The sequence below is a fragment of the Bubalus kerabau genome, chromosome 3, assembly GCF_029407905.1.
Source record: "Bubalus kerabau isolate K-KA32 ecotype Philippines breed swamp buffalo chromosome 3, PCC_UOA_SB_1v2, whole genome shotgun sequence".
Taxonomy (NCBI): Eukaryota; Metazoa; Chordata; class Mammalia; order Artiodactyla; family Bovidae; genus Bubalus; species Bubalus kerabau.
This window is the reverse complement of record NC_073626.1, coordinates 33,831,507-33,848,243: the sequence shown is the minus strand read 5'-3', so window position 1 is coordinate 33,848,243 and position 16,737 is coordinate 33,831,507. Positions and strand designations below refer to the sequence as shown.

General features: G+C 41.0%; 1 protein-coding gene across 8 annotated transcripts in view; it reads right to left on the bottom strand.

Moving 5' to 3' along the window:
* SUPT3H (SPT3 homolog, SAGA and STAGA complex component) overlaps nt 1-16,737 on the bottom strand; it is a 413,877-nt gene that overhangs the window by 6,049 nt on the left and 391,091 nt on the right. For 6 of the 8 annotated variants that reach the window (XM_055571284.1, XM_055571283.1, XM_055571290.1 and 3 more), the window contains one exon: nt 7,720-7,859. In XM_055571284.1, the coding sequence (XP_055427259.1) occupies nt 7,818-7,859 (42 nt within the window). In that variant the 3' untranslated portion in view covers nt 7,720-7,817. Of the gene's footprint in view, nt 1-7,719; nt 7,860-16,737 lie in introns of those variants that run through there. The other 2 variants (XM_055571285.1, XM_055571286.1) reach the window with 1 other exon arrangement.

The following is a 16,737-nucleotide window of genomic DNA, read 5'->3' as shown; positions in this document are numbered from 1 at the left end:
TAACACGAAATAGCTTGTATGAAAGCATAAAATAGTACCCTGTGTAATGAGAGCCTTCTAGAGAAATCTGGTTCCACAAAGGAGAGGCTTTGTACACATGGATCTTGGGGAAGTTTTCCTCATAATTTGTACAGGGATTCTTAGTATGTGCATTGATCCTATGTATTTATCTTAAGGTTCAAGACATTACAGAGGACTTGGCATCATGCTATATAATTATAGTCTGTTATACATTATATGATATTCTATTATATACATAATACTTGGCCTCAGGGAAGGAATGTGAAGTTAAAATAAAATTTTCTTGTAATCAAGTTTTTTGGTATTGAGAAATACTTCTAGGTTCAGGGCAGCAATTCTGTTATCAGAAATCTTTAGTACAATACATGTGGTGTAACACTGGTTTACAGCATGAGCTTTGGGGTCAAAGCGTTGGGTACTAACAATAGCTCCATCTTGGGCACTTCTGCATAAGGCACTGAACCATCCTTTCTTTTTTTTTTAATTATTTATTTTTGGTTGCACTGGGTCTTTGTTGCTATGCGTGGGCCTTCTCTAGCTGTGTGTGTGGGCTTCTCATGTTGCAGAGCATGGGCTCAGGAGTTGTGACACACGGGCTTAGCATGTGGAATCTCCCCGGACCAGGGTTCAAATCTGTGTCTCCTGCACTGGCAGGCAGGCTGTTAACCACGGGACCACCAGGGAAGTTCGAACCTTCTGTTCTTAAATTTGCTTTCTACCATCTACGGGCAACACAGAGAATGACAATGCATCTCTCATAGTGGGGTTGTGAGGATTTAATCAGATAATCACATAAAGTGCTTAGGATTCAGGGTGGCACATGGTGTCCTATGATTATTATGTGAAACTACGATTATTATGTGAAACATTATTAAAATGCTGATACAATAAATTATTTTTGATAGCAAGTAAACTGTTCAACAGTTATATAAGTAAACATCTTACTTCTTGAGTTTTCCTATATCTTTTTCTAGTTTTATACTCTTTGGGGAAAAAAAAGGAATAGTGAAGATTGGGTGGTGATGAGCAGAAAAGAGAACATGAATATAATACCCTATACAGAGTTACAGTGGTTTCCAACAATGAAATATTGTATCTGGGTTTCTCATGACTTTGTAGGAATTGTTTTAAAATATGCTTCAATTGCCAAAACTCTCATGACTTACGACAGCCTGAATATTTGATATTTTCTTCCAGAAAAAAAATGTAAGTCTCTCTTTTTTTTTTCTTAAGTGCTATGGTATCACTATCCTAGTCTTGACACTAGAAACTTACTTTAAGAGATATGACTTTTTAATATTTGAGCTTTTAAAGCCATCTGGCCCTTATTTAACTATCACATTTACTTCCAATTCCTGCAGGCAGAGATTTGTTGTTGAAGCTTGGCTTGACGCCCTCTGCAGAAAGCCTTTCCTTTAATGAACTCGACTCCACTAAAACTGCTAGCTAGAGTCCCCTGGTTTTCCCTTGTTCCCCACTCCCACCAACTATACAATAAGAGCACAGAACGTTTCATCTTGTCTTCCAAATAAGAACATAAAAATAAGAAAATAAATCGATGAAGAATCAGCTTAATGTGGCCGCCACTGCTATGACATATTCAACTTGATGCCCTTATATTATTTGCAGAAGTGTTTATGTACTATGAAATGTTCAGCCAGAGCATACAGGAAACTGTAAAATATTTTATAAGATGTATACATGGTTGATGGTAGAATTTTAAATGCAACTTGGGAAGGTTCTATCTAAATTCCAGGAGGGCAGATGAGGGAATATTTGCTCTGTAGTGACTCAGTTTTACATAAGGGGTTATATGAACTGGAAAGAAATGCCTGATTTGGGAACTACATAAATTTTTTTTCATAAAATTAAATTTTATAATTTCTAGACAAGTAAACTTGTTTACTCTGAGATCAAGAATTACCAGTTATGTTTATCTGTCTTCTACATGGTAAAAGCATTAAAAGTGGATTGTTTACTATTTTATAGGAACAAAGAACATAGAGTAATAAATGAGGAATTCGTCCCAAATACAGAAATTATATACACCATTAAAAATAGTTATGCTTAAATAACAACTCTTGCCTCTAAAATTGGAACATTATTTTTGAATCTCAACTATTGCAATACGTGCAGACTGAAGGTTAATGACATATCCTCAAAATGGCATGTTTAGAAAGTTGCATTTCCAAATTCAGGTGAAGGGAGAAATATTTATTTTTTTTAAAAATTTATTTTTAGTTGTGGGATACCTGCTCCACAATACTGTGTTGGTCTCTGCCATACATCAACATGAGTCAGCCATAGGTATACATGTGTCTCCTCCCTCCTGAACTTCCTTTCCGCCTGCCACCCAATCCCACTCTTCCAGGTTGTGAGAGCCCTGGTTGAGTGCCCTGAATTATTCCGCACATTCACACTGGCTATCTGTGTTGCACAGTAGTGCACATGTTTCCACGTTACTGTCTCCATTGGTCCCACACTGTCCTTCCTCCCTGCACCCTCCCCCGGGTCCGTAAGTCTGTTTTCTATGTTTACATTCCATTGAAGTGAAGTGAAGTTGCTCAGTTGTGTCCGACTTTTTGTGACCCCATGGACTATAGCCTTCCATGCCAGGCTCCTCCGTCCATGGGATTTTCCAGGCAAGAATACTGGAGTGGGTTGCCATGCCCTTCTCCAGGGGATCTTCCCAACCCAGGGATCAAACCCGGGTCTCCCGCATTGCAGGCAGACTCTTTACCCTCTGAGCTACCAGGGAAGCCCCTAATTGCTGCCCTGCATATAGGTTCATCAGTAGGTCTTTCTAGATTCCATATATATGTGTTAAGATGGTGACTGCAGCCATGAAATTAAAAGATGCTTACTCCTTGGAAGGAAAGTTAGGACCAACCTAGATAGCATATTCTAAAGCAGAGACTTTACTTTGCCAACAAAGGTCCGTCTAGTCAAGGCTATGGTTTTTCCTGTAGTCATGTATGGATGTGAGAGTTGGGCTGTGAAGAAAGCTGAGCACCGAAGAATTGATGCTTTTGAGCTGTGGTGTTGGAGAAGACTCTTGCGAGTCCCTTGGACTGCAAGGAGATCCAACCAGTCCATTCTGAAGGATATCAGCCCTGGGATTTCTTTGGAAGGAATGATGCTGAGGCTGAAACTCCAGTACTTTGGCCACCTCATGCGAAGAGATGACTCGTTTGAAAAGACTCTGATGCTGGGAGGGATTGGGGACAGGAGGAGAAGGGGACGACAGAGGATGAGATGGCTGGATGGCATCACTGACTCGATGGACGTGAGTCTCAGTGAACTCTGGGAGTTGGTGATGGACAGGGAGGCCTGGCGTGCTGCGATTCATGGGGTTGCAAAGAGTCGGACATGACTGAGTGACTGATCTGATCTGATCTGATACAATATGTTTTTCTCTTTCTGACTAACTTCACTTTGTATAACAGGCTCTAAGTTCATCCACCTCATTAGAACTGACTCAAATATGTTTCTTTTCATGGCTGAGTAATATTCCATTGTGTATATGTACCACGGTTTCTTTATCCATTCATCTGTTGATGGACATCTAGGGTTGCTTCCATGTCCTGGCTACTGTAAATAGTGCTACAGTGAACACTGGGGTACATATGTCTGTTTCAATTTTGGTTTCCTTGGGGTATATGCCTAGTAATAAGATTGCTGGGTTATATGGTAGTTTTATTCCTAGTTTTCTAAGGGATCCAAGGGAGAAATATTTCTATTTCTTTTATCCTCATGTCTATAAGGCAGCATCAGTTTCTCAAAAGAGAAGTTATTTATTTACTTACCTGATTTATTTATTTTCAAATTCCATCTCCTAAACACAGAGGTACAAAAATAGAAACTATTTTGTATATTCCCATTTGATTTACAATTGAGCCTGACTTTTTATATTGTTTAGCTTTGACTTTTCATTTTATGTTGGAGTATAGTTAATTTACAATATTGTGTTAATTTCAGGTACATAGCAGTTAATTAGTTGTACATATACATATATCTATTCTTTCTCAGATTCTTTTCCCACATAGGTCATTAGAGAGTGTTGAGCAGAGTTTCCTGTGCTTTACAATAGGTTCTTGCTGATTATAATTATTTTGTATACTGGAGTGTGTATATGTTAATCCCAACGTCCTAATTCATCCACTACCCTCCATGTTTCCCTTTTGGTAACCATAAGTTTGTTTTTCTGAGAGTCTGTTTTGCAAACATTCATTTGTATGATTTTTTAAATTCCACATATAAATGATATCGTATGATATTTGTCTACTAAGTGACTTATTTCACTTAGTATCATCCTGCAATGCGCGAGTCCTGGGTTTGATCCCTGGGTTGGGAAGATCCCCTGGAGGAGGGCATGGCAGCCCACTTCAGTATTCCTTCCTGGAGAACCCCCATGGACAGAGGAGCCTGGCAGGACACAACTGGGCGACTAAGTGCAGCACACAGGATAATCTCTGGGTCCATCCAATGTTGCTGCAAATGGCATCACTGTTCTTTTTTATGGTGAGTAATACTCCACTGTATATACACACCACACCTTCTTTATCCATTCATCTGTTGATGGACATTTAGACTGCTTCCATGTCCTGGTTATTGTAAACAGTGCTGCAGTGAACACTAGGGTGCAGGCACCTTTCTCAAGTATGGTTTTCTTCAGATATAGGCCCCAGAGTTGGACTGATGGGTCATACAGTAGCTCTATTTTTAGCTTTTTAACGAACCTCCAGAGTGTTCTCCCTAGTGGCTGTACTAATTTACATTCCCACCAACAGTGTACGAAGGTTCTCTTTTCTCCACATCCTCTCCAGCATTTTTTGTTTGTAGACATTTTGATGATGGCCATTCTGACTAGTGTGAGGTGACACCTCATTGTAGTTCTGATTTGTATTTCTCCAGTAATTAGTGATGCTGAACATCTTTTCACGCGGCTGACTTCTTTTTAAAAACTGATGTACAACTGACATATAACACATTAGTTAATTAATATCACAGCCCATCTGAAGATTTTAATCTAACGCTTGTGCTTTAGAATATGTCCATAATTAGAATCATTTAAAAAATAAGAGTTTGGGGGCTTCCCTGATGACTCAGAATCTGCCTGAGATGCAAAAGACAGATCACAGGTTCAGTCCCTGAGTTAGGAAGATCCCCTGGAGATGGAAATGGCAACGCACTCCAGTATTCTTCCCTGGGAAATTCCATGGACAGAGGAGCCTGGTGGGCTACAGTTTATGGGATTGCAGAGTCAGACACGGATGAGTGACTAACATTTTCACTTTCACAAAATAAGTTTAGGTTATTGTCTAAGATAAACATGCTTTTACTCTGACGTGTCTTGGTGACATCTAAGGCAGATCCAGAATGGCAGAGTATAAGACTAAGCTGAGAATTAGGGGCAATGAGTCTGGTCTCTGGTCTGTCACAGCCACTGTTGAGTGACCTTGGGAAAGTCAGTTTCCCTCTCCAAGCCATCATTTTCCATCTGTAAAATGAGTGGATGTAGTCAATGATCTTTAAGACCGTCTTCTACTCTGACATTTTACGATTCCACATAATATTTTAATCTTGAAAGAACAATTTATTTAAGTCCCAATTTCTGAAACTTTCCTTTTATAAATCTTTTTTCCCCCTATACTCGCTGCTTAAGGAAATTTTATTTCACTTCAAATTTAGCGTTGTGGAAAGAGTCAGAAAAAGAACCTAAGTGTAGACAAGAAAAAAAAAGAATTACAAATATTAATATTGAGCAATTACGGGGACATCTAGGCTGGTTCAGGACAGACATAAATGACCTTGTTTTATTCTAAATTCAGCTCATTGGCTTATGATGAAAAGTGAAAGGTTATTATATGGACTTACTGGGCAAAACCAGATTTTATAAATAATTACCTGTCAGACTGTTCAAGATAGACAAACATACGCCAGACCAACAAAAACATAGACCTGTCATATTTCTGAGAGAAATGTACGTTGAGTCTTCCTTCTCTGGGACTATAAGGAGATCAGGTAGAATAAAATGAAGGGGAAAAAACCTAAACCTTATATTTTCTGTCTTGTGCATACTTTAAAATGTACAATGTGGGAGAGGAGGAATTTTGATGTGAAAAATCAGCTCCTGAAGATTTTATACATCTATGAGCCTGGCATAGAAACCAAATACAATAAATGCTGTCATTTAAAAAAGTTAGGATGTTTACTGCAAGCTTATAATTTTCTGTGATTAGGGACGCCAAGAAAAATAAGAATGATGATAAAAAGAAAAGTTTAATCATACATTTCACCAATCACAGATGGAACATCAAAACCCTTTGGCAATTTTTTGATATTATATATCTGTACTTTTTTGTTGTTGTTGTTGTTCTTGACATGAAGATTTCTTCCGGAAGGACTAACACAGATCAGGTAAATGACAGTTCACAAATGTGAATGAAAAAGTGAAAGTGAAGTTGCTCAGTCGTGTCCGACTCTTTGCGACCACATGGACTGTAGCCTATCAGGCTCCTCCGTCCATGGGGTTTTCCACACAAGAGTGCTGCAGTGGATTGCCATTGCCTTCTCCAGGGGATCTTCCCGACCCAGGAATCGAACCCAGGTCTCCCGCATTGCAGGCAGACGCTTTACTGTCTGAGCCACCAGGGAAGCTATTGTGGCACAATCCCATTAGCTGAGCCTCGCTGTGATCTGGTCACAGCAGGAAAATCCTTCACGCTTCTCATTTCTATTTTATTAACTCTTGACAAAGGCTGTCTCAGTGCGAGTAGAAACGACAATAAAAGTAAAATTATGCAAAAGTCATCAAGTGTGAAAGAGATAACTTCCTTTTTTTGTAATTCAAGTTGAATCAAGATAGGTATATTACTGCTATATTTGAGTTTGTTTCCAAGAGTGACAGTTCCTCATTTGCTGGAGAAAGTATAGATGTCAGAAGGATAACTCAGCTGCTAGAGCAGGGAAGGGCCCAGCCCACACTCAGGCTAGGTGCTAGCACTTTGGAGTGAGAAAACCGATCACTCAGCTGCCCTTCCACTGATTCTAACTGCTTGGCTTCTAAATGGGTATGGTGTGTGTGAGGGGTGGGCCTGGGGATCCAAGGGACAGGGGAAGGAGAGAAATGAAGACGGGAAGAGTTCTATGAGGGAAAAAACACACCACAGGCACATACTTGGAAAGTAGGGAAGACGCCGTAAAAATGACAGATGTACAATACATGGGGTGAAGGGAAGAAAAGATGGAACAGACAGTTCATCGGGCCTATTAGGTCTTTGATTAGTCTGAGTTCATAAGGTGGACATGTGTCTGTAAAATACATGAAGATCTAGTCACCAAATGTCAGAAAGTAGAGTTGGTGGGACAGTGCAAGGGGAAATGTGACTGTCCTTTTAATTGTGTGTCCTTTGTCCCAAACCTGGATTACAAAATGCATCAAATAAAACACAGACTAAACACTGAGAAAAAAAAAAAAAAAAAGACACTGCTTTTAAGTTATGTGAGCTGAGAGCAGCTCTACTCCAAATTCAAATTGCAAAATTGCATTCTTGTCCACCTACACACCACCCTGAACATCCTGCCATTAATTGGCTAAATGGCCCATCCAGTAAACAAGACTAAGCGTTGAGGGGGCTGGAAAAGGGCTGGAGTCAGTCAGTTGATAGTCACAACAAACCAACCCACTCCCAAGGCTGTGGAGAGGGTGAACTTGTATTTTATTTTGCCAAGTTGGGGAACAGAAATCACCTTAATACAACATCGCCTTTCCTGTTGCTGCAGTCGCAGGCGCATCAGCAGGCCAGAAAAGCCATCCCATTCCTGCGGTAGGCACTCTGTCAAAGAAGAAGAAATCTGCAGTGAATTATCACATCAAGTCAAAGCAGGAAAGGGGCAAAAGAGCAAGCAGCACTTTCTTCCTGTTTTGGGGCTTGGCTGGCTACAATCGGGTAGGGTGCTTCATCTGAACATTGCTGGTGGCCAAGCATTAGCAACTGCTCTGTCAAAAAGTCAGTGTGGTTAACAAGTGGTTAGTGATTCTATTTCGGGGCAGTGGGAGAAATGTAAAATAAGACATCCCATTTTGTTAATTGATTGGGCTTGGTTAGGCCAAAGACATGTTGTATTGAATCTGTTTGTCCTTTAGAAACATGTGTTCTCTATTGGACATGCCCAAGAATCACTTCTAACTAAGTATCTTAATAGTCTATAAATTACTGACTCATTATATCCTTCCCAGGCCTAATTTATAGTCTCAGTAAAAAGCTATGGGAACAGATAGTAATAGAGGCCCCCTTGCCCAATACAGTGCTAGAGTTCTGTACATTATAGGCATTACAGAAAACTTGAATCTTACCTAATTTTATTATGCATAGATAGATAGATAGATATTCATGATGGGATAAAAATACACCCATAAAAGAAAAATGGGAAAATAAATACTAATTGTAATAATGTAATATACCCCAGTAAAGAAAGTAACACGGCATAATAATGTAATATACTCCATAAAGAAAGCAACATTTCATCCCAAGAGATATATTTTGCGTTTCAGAATTGGAAGAATTGGGCCATACAGGGCCTTTCACAATGAGACTCAGAGTGAAGCAGAACTGAAATCCAGGATTTAGGAATAAAATTCCTCTTTTCACCACCATAGTTTTCATTAGTTAAACTTGGACCAGCCACCGTCAGAGAATTTGTAACCCTCAATTAGATGAAATTTTTATATAATTTATTTTCAGAAAAATGTGAAAAAGACAAATCCTCATAACATTATGAATTTTTTGTTCTTTTAAGCTAATAATTCTGGGGCTGATCTGGAGTATATAAACTTTCAGTCCAATAAATTTACCTTCAACAGCCATCTTATAGGAAATACAAAATAAGCTTTTATGATTAAGATAATGTTAGGAATGTGCAGAAGAGTTTAATTCTAAAAAATGATTATTTTTAATTATACAGAAAAAAAAAGAAAAGTAAAACCCAAGTTTTTGACAAAGACTTCTACCAACATGAGGTGAAACAAAAATGGTTTTCCGAATAACTTCCTCTTAATCATAAAATTCAATTAGCTTCAAAACCTTCCCTCCACAGCTCCTGCTTACACAGGATTTACTACGGTTGTCAGGCTTGGGAGCCCTGGCTGAAATTTCATTAGTGGGCTATGACACGGTTCACTCTGGATCAGCGCATCAAGGATGAGAAAACAGGCAGATCCCATAGAGCCCTTCTTTGGGGCTCGCTCTGTGAGCTCCATCTTACCAACGGACTTTCTGCGTCACAGGGCACTTTTGGACTGAAGCACACGTGCGAACAAAGGCTAGAGAATTCCAACTCGAGCTCCTAAGACCGTGCACGAGAGAACAGTGGAAAATGAGCTCCTTGGAGAGCCACAAATAACTTGCAGGAACGGATAGGGTGTCTTCCCACAACCACAGGCAGGGGAGCCTCAGGCCCTGAAATAGCCCCTTCCACCACGGCCGCCTTGGAGAGGCTCACACCAAAGTAATACTTTCTGCTTCTTACCCTTGATATTTCACGTTTTGCAACCACTGTGACAACCTTCAACATAACATAATATTTAAAGCCCAGGGATGGTTTACATGGAGATAAACAGACCTGGGAGTAAAGCTGGATTCCTCTTCAATATAAATGGTTGAGGTGAGCCTTGTTTGAAAAAGTAATCTTGGCTCAGGAGAAGACCAAAGTTTTGGCTGAGCCTACCTGAGAAATTACCAAGTTTAATCTTTCCAGGGCGGGTGATATGAGATAAATGGTTTACTCCAGTGTTGAAAAGGTCTCTTTTCACCTTCATAGGTGAGTTGATTAATGCTGTTTGCAAACAACTAAAAGATGACAGGCTTACTGAATAACAGAGGCCCTCAAGTTTAGTAAGAAAACCAAAGTTTAGAGCTGACCCGGATTTCTGGAATAAGTTCTTCCTATTCTAATTCTAAAATAAAGAAGGAACAAACAAGCATGTGTAATTAGTGAAGAGCAATTTCAGCAAACCAATCCCCTAGGGCCCTCCACCCTGAGTCACTGCTCTTTCCTTTTGATGTATAAAGGATGTATGTAGTCTGTCTGTGTAGGGCAATTATGGGAACGTCCCAAATGTGGCATCCCTTCCAGAGTAAGCAACTTGAAAGGAAGATGGATGGAGACAACTCATCTTTGTGTCAACTGTGAATTTCTCTCTATTTGTGCTGCGAATGCTGAAACTAAATTTAAACGTTGCTTGGTGTGAGGCCCTTCCAGAGGCCACGTTCTCATCAAACACTCTGCATCCCACTCACTCTCTATTGTTAGATATTGTGAACGATTCACACACACTCTTAGTAAAACCCAGACCTTGAGCAGAAAAAGCCGGGACCTCCCCAACTACTGAAAAGTATAAATTAATTAATAACACAGACTCCCTCTCCTCAAACCAGCTCTGACTTGCTATATACCACTTAAGCTTCATTTCTGATTTAATAGAGCTCTGTTCTCAACTATTGTTTGCTTCCATGTAAATGTACTGATAAGTTCAGATATTTTAATATCTCTCAAAGTACCAGCAAAGAATATATGTATACATATACATGTGTGTATGTGTGTGTGTGTATGTATGTGGCTTCCCTAGTGGCTCAGATGGTAAAGAATCTGCCAGCAATGCAGGAGACCCCGGGTTTAATCCCTCAGTCAGGAAGATCCCCTGCAGAAGGGAAAAGCAACCCCCTCCAGTATTCTTGCCCGGAGAATTCCTTGGACAGGAGCCTGGCAGGCTATAGGCCATGGGGACACAAACAGCTGGACACGATGGAGCGACTAACACTTCCACATATATATATATAATATGTATTTTTATTTTTTTTAAGGACCAATTGTAGTTCTTAGGTCTTTTTTTCTAAAATTGAGTATCAAGTTAGTCCCCCATTTTTGACATTCTTTTTTATTGATTCAGCTCCAAATTATGACCTGTTAGAAGATAAATATGCTACAAAGCATACCCTGCAGTTCCAAGTTGAATATGATTGTGTGTATATGTGTTGTTTCGGAGAAGGCAATGGCACCCCACTCCAGTACTTTTCCCTAGAAAATCCCATGGACGGAGGAGCCTGGTAGGCTGCAGTCCATGGGGTTGCTAAGGTTCTGATACGACTGAGCGTCTTCACTTTCACTTTTCACTTTCATGCATTGGAGAAGGAAATGGCAACCCACTGCAATGTTCTTGCCTGGAGAATCCCAGGGACGGGAAGCCTGGTGGGCTGTCATCTATGGGGTCGCACAGAGTCGGACACGACTGAAGCGACTTAGCAGCAGTAGCAGCATACGTGTTGTTTGTGCCAGTAGCCTAATTAGTAAGACTTTAATTACAGATAAAACTATCCCCTTCAGTTCAGACCTACACGTATTCTCACTACTATACTTCCTGATTTACTCCGCTTTTTAAAGTAAAATAAAACAAGAATTTCATTGTAGGGACTAACCTCAGCAAGATGGCAAACTAGGAGGTCCCAAAGCTTGTCTCCCCAACAAAACAATAAACAACTACAAACAGTCAAAAAATAGCTCTGAATTACAACAAAAAAGTATGACTATACAGAAAAGTGTAGGAAGCATTTTATTTGCATTATTCACCCGTCCCAGTCCAGAGCAGCTCAGTACAAAGAGTGACCCTACCTTGGAGGGATATCATCCCAGAGGAAAAGGAAAGCAGGAGATTCCCTGCTGCAAACCTCCCCTCCCCAGTGCTGTGGACGTTTGCTACCAAGCACCCCCACAGTCTTTACCAACAAAGAACCCAGTCATCGAGCTGCATGGAGTCCCCACTGCTGTGTTTCCTTACTGGGGCTGGAGCTGTCTCCCCTGTGCCTCACTCTCTGGGATCATGATGCCATAGCATCTCACCGTTGATGGGAGTGAAGCTACTGCTGCTCTCTGTGCCCTGCCTCCAGGGTTCTGCAGCTACTATCAGCAGGGCCCAGATGCTGCTTTCTGTTCCACTCCTGGGTCCTAAGTCATGGCATTGCTTGCCATCACTGGGCTACACTGATACAGCTGTGCGTTCTACCCTTTGGGTGCTGAGTCATGGCTTTGACCTGGCATTGCTGAGGCTAAGCTGCTGCTGCTCTGTACCCTGTGCCCTGGAGCCAGAGGCAGGACTTTGACCCACCATCCCCAGGGTGTGCCGTTGCTGCACCCCACAGTTTGTGCCACTACTGTATCTCCCCATCCTGGGGCCACGAATCACTGTGGTGAGTCCCAAGGACTCAAACCCTGGCTCCATGATGTGCACACGCCTACACCTCAGGCGCTGGCGCTGGCGCCACTGCAAATGCATTGCTGCACCAGGACCGAGGTACTTCCCCATGTGCCTGATTCCAAAACCCCGGCTCCACCGCCACCGAGTGCCAGTGTGCTAAGTCTGGCACCAAAAAGGATCCCTTTGGCTAGAAATTCCTCCAACAGGCAAAAAAGGAAGACCCCCAGCAGCCTCTGTCATTGAAGACCCCAACAGCTGTAGATTCCACTGCCACTGGCAGGACCTCTGTGGTCTGGGCCACTGCAGAGCCCTGCAGTCTTTGCCAAAGTTGACCTCAGCTGCTGATGGAGCTGCCTGGAGACTATGCCACTGTGCTTTCCCCAGAATCAGAGCTGCTGAACTCCAGCCAGCCAGAGATCTCACAGACACTTTCAGGTGAAAACCCTTCTCTTCCAGAGTCAGTCTGAAAAGGCGGAAAGAGATGACTGCTCCCTCAAATGTGCAAACATCAATGCAAAGCTCCTAGAAACAGGAAAAAGCAAGGAAACGTAACACCACCAAAGGAGCTCAGTAATTTTCCTGTGACTAAGGCCAAAGAAACAGGTATCTGTGAGTTACTTGCAAAAGAATTAAAAATGATTATCTTAAGATAATCAGACTGAGTTTTCTGAGTTCAATTCAATGAACTCAAGAAAACAATGCATGAACAAAATGAGAAGTTCAACAAAGAGACAGAAATCATAAAAAAGAGTGAAACAAAAATTTGGGAGCTGAAGGATGAAAAATGCAAGAGAGAGCTTCAAAAACAGACTCAATCAAACAGAAGAAAGAATGTGACAACTTGAAGAGAGATTTTTTGATATTATCCATTAAGAGGAGAAAAGAAATAAGAATGAAAAAAGTGTGATAAAAGCCTATGTAAATTAGGGGATATCATTTAAGTGAAACAATATAGTCAGCTCCCATATGTTAGTCACAGAGCAAGGTTTAACAAACTTAAGAACGCTGAAATCCTATCAAGCGTATTTCCCAAACACAATGAAACTAGAAATCAATGATAGGAGGAAAGCCAGAAAATTCACAAATATGTAGAAATTAAAAACACCCACCCACATGGACAATGGGTCAACAAAAAAGTCAAAGGGAAATATAAAAATTTCAAGACAAACAACAAAAAAAGCCCTACAATATATCAAAACTTATGGGATGCAGCAGCAGAAGTTCTAAGAGGCAAGTCTATAGTGATAAATGCCTACATTAAGACAAAAGGAAGATTTTAAATAAACCTAGCCTTATATGTTATATAACCTTATATGATTCAATTATCCCTCAATAAAGCTGGAAAAAAATGGGGAAAAAAATCTCATTATAGCAGGTCTCAAATTCACTTTTAAATACTTCATTTCTCAAAGGTCTACGACAGAAGATTTTTGTTCTATTATCTGAATTCTTATAAATTTGCAGAATTTGATTTTAACAACTCTTTACTGAGTTCCAACTCCGTGTAAGCCACTATGTGCTTGGTGGTACAAAGGACTAGAAGATGAGTGACACGGCCCCTGCAGCCACTAAAGCTTCCAACTGAATGTTAACAGTTTAACTACCACAATTAAAGTGCATTGCCAGGTCATTTTCAAGAGCAGGGAAAAAAAATAAGGCAGACTTTTTGTTTGCTCTTCTACTTTTAATCACAATATTTAATTTCAGATAAAAGGCATGAGATTTGTATGTTTCTTAAAGCAGGGGTTCAGTTCAGTTCAGTCACTCAGTCGTGTCCGACTCTTTGCGACCCCATGAATCACAGCACGCCAGGCCTCCCTGTCCATTACCAACTCCCGGAGTTCACTCACACTCACGTCCATCAAGTCAGTGATGCCATCCAGCCATCTCATCCTCCGTTGTCCCCTTCTCCTCCTGCCCCCAATCCCTCCCAGCATCAGAGTCTTTTCCAATGAGTCAACTCTTCACATGAGGTGCCCAAAGTACTGGAGTTTCAGCTTTAGCATCACTCCTTCCAAAGAAATCCCAGGGCTGATCTCCTTCAGAATGGACTGGTTGGATCTCCCTGCAGTCCAAGGCATTCTCAAGAGTCTTCTCCAACACCACAATTCAAAAGCATCAATTCTTCAGTGCTCAGCCTTCTTCACAGTCCAATTCTCACATCCATACATGACCACAGGAAAAACCATAGCCTTGACTAGCCGGACCTTTGTTGGCAATGTAATGTCTCTGCTTTTGAATATGCTATCTAGGTTGGTCATAACTTTCCTTCCAAGGAGTAAGCGTCTTTTAATTTCATGGCTGCAGTCACCATCTGCAGTGATTTTGGAGCTCCCCAAAATAAAGTCTGACACTGTTTCCACTGTTTCCCCATCTATTTCCCATGAAGTGGTGGGACTGGATGCCATGATCTTCGTTTTCTGAATGTTGAGCTTTAAACCAACTTTTTCACTCTCCACTGCAGGAGTGGCAAATATTAAAAAAAAAAATACTATACTTTTTAAAATTGGATTATGAAGTATTCAGTACTTTCACGTCCATATCTAATTTAGCATTACCACAACTATTAAAAAGAAAGGCCTTATTATTCTCCTTTTTAAAGTGATATGTTTAATGAGTGATTAGTAAATTTAGGATTCAAAATTCAAGACCTGTATTCTTTTCATTATACCACTGTCTTACACTAAACAAAAGAAAACAACTCCCCACCCCCAAAAATCTAGCTTAATTTATCCCATCTAGATTACTGTAGACATATCTATTCTCCTAGTCCTAACAAACTCAAGTCTTGCTAAAGGTCACTTAAATTAAAACTGTACTTCAAAGATTTAAACTAGATTAGCTTAGCACAATCCCTGGAGTGCAGAGATGGGACCTGAATCTAAATCATCTTCAGTTTGGAGGCACTCTCAACTAGTGCTTATTTTCCAGACTAATTTAAAGGTTAGTATATAATAATAATAATAATAAAACACTGTGCTTGGATCCAAATAACTTGGGGGAGCTTTACAAAAATAACAGATACTCTGGCTTCACTTCTTTCAAGTCTATTGGTCTGAGTGGAGTTTGGGTTTGGAATGTTTTAAAAGCAATCCAGGGACTTTCCTGGTGGTCCAGTGGTTAAGAATCTACCTTGCGATGCAGGGGAACGTGGGTTCAATCCCTGGTCGAGGAACAAAGATCCCACATGCCCTGGTGCAACTAAGGCCACAGGCCCCAACTATGGAGCCAGTACACCACCACAAAAGATCCACATGCCGCAACTAAGGCCTGAGGCAACCAAGTAAATAGATATGTTTTGAAAAAAAATTCTTCCCTATGAACTGGATGCACAACGAGGGCTGAGAACGATGGTGGAGTAGGTGAGTGCACCATGAAGAGGACTCCAAAATGGTTTTGTCAACAAATAGAGAATTCTTTCAGTCTGTCACGATTAGACAGTATTTCATAATGGGAATCCTAATCTTAGCATTTAATACAGAAGAAATAGAAACTAAGGTTTTCAACTGCTACATTTAAAATGGATAACCAACACGGACCTACTGCACAGCACAGGGAACTCTGCTCAGTGTAATGTGGCAGCCTGGATGGGAGGGGAGTTTGGACGAGAATGGATCAAGTATATGTGTGGCCGAGTCCCTTCACTGTTCACCTGAAACTATCACAACCTTGTTTGTTAATCAATTCTACCGCAATACAAAATACAGTTTTAAAAATTGAGGTTTGCAGACGTGCCTCTTATGAAGACAGCGGACGGGCTACCTGCGGCTCTCTCGCTTCTGACGGTGGGCCATGTGCAGACCAGTCATTGTTCTCCTTCCCAGGGGCTGGGATGCTGCTGTGACGGAGCGCAGCCCTGCAGCCCACCACACCACGTTTAATTCCATAACGGCAGAGGGATTTGGAAGCTAAGCCTACTAAACCACGTTGAACAAGTCTTTTGCTTACATCTAAAATCAAGGAACAATAAAACTTTGGAATTGGGAAGTGTCTTTGAGAACTCCTCTAGTCCAATTCCTAATCTAACAGATGAAAAAACTGCTGCCCAGAGAGAGACACACGGACCTGTGGGCACGCGGCGGACAACCTAGGACGGTTCTCATTCTGCCCAAAGCTGTATGTTCAGCTTCTCCAACCTTCATGGGGAAAACAGATGTCGGGGGAAAAACTGTTTTTCCAGATAAAGAATCCTTGGGAGCAGAACAAAAGTGAAGGGGCTGGAGGGAGGGAAGGACTTCATTGTCCAAAACAGGACAGCTGAGTAGTTAGAACAAGACATGCCATGATGAGCTTTTAGTTCTATGCCCGCCTCTTCAGCTATCTGATTAGCTCTCCCTTGGAAAATCACTTAATATCCCCGAGTGCCCCCAATAATAGTTTTGATAAATAGATGGACTCTGTAAATAATTAAGATCAACCTGGCTGAAAGGTTCTGTGGCAAAAGCACGCACCTTTAGAAGCTT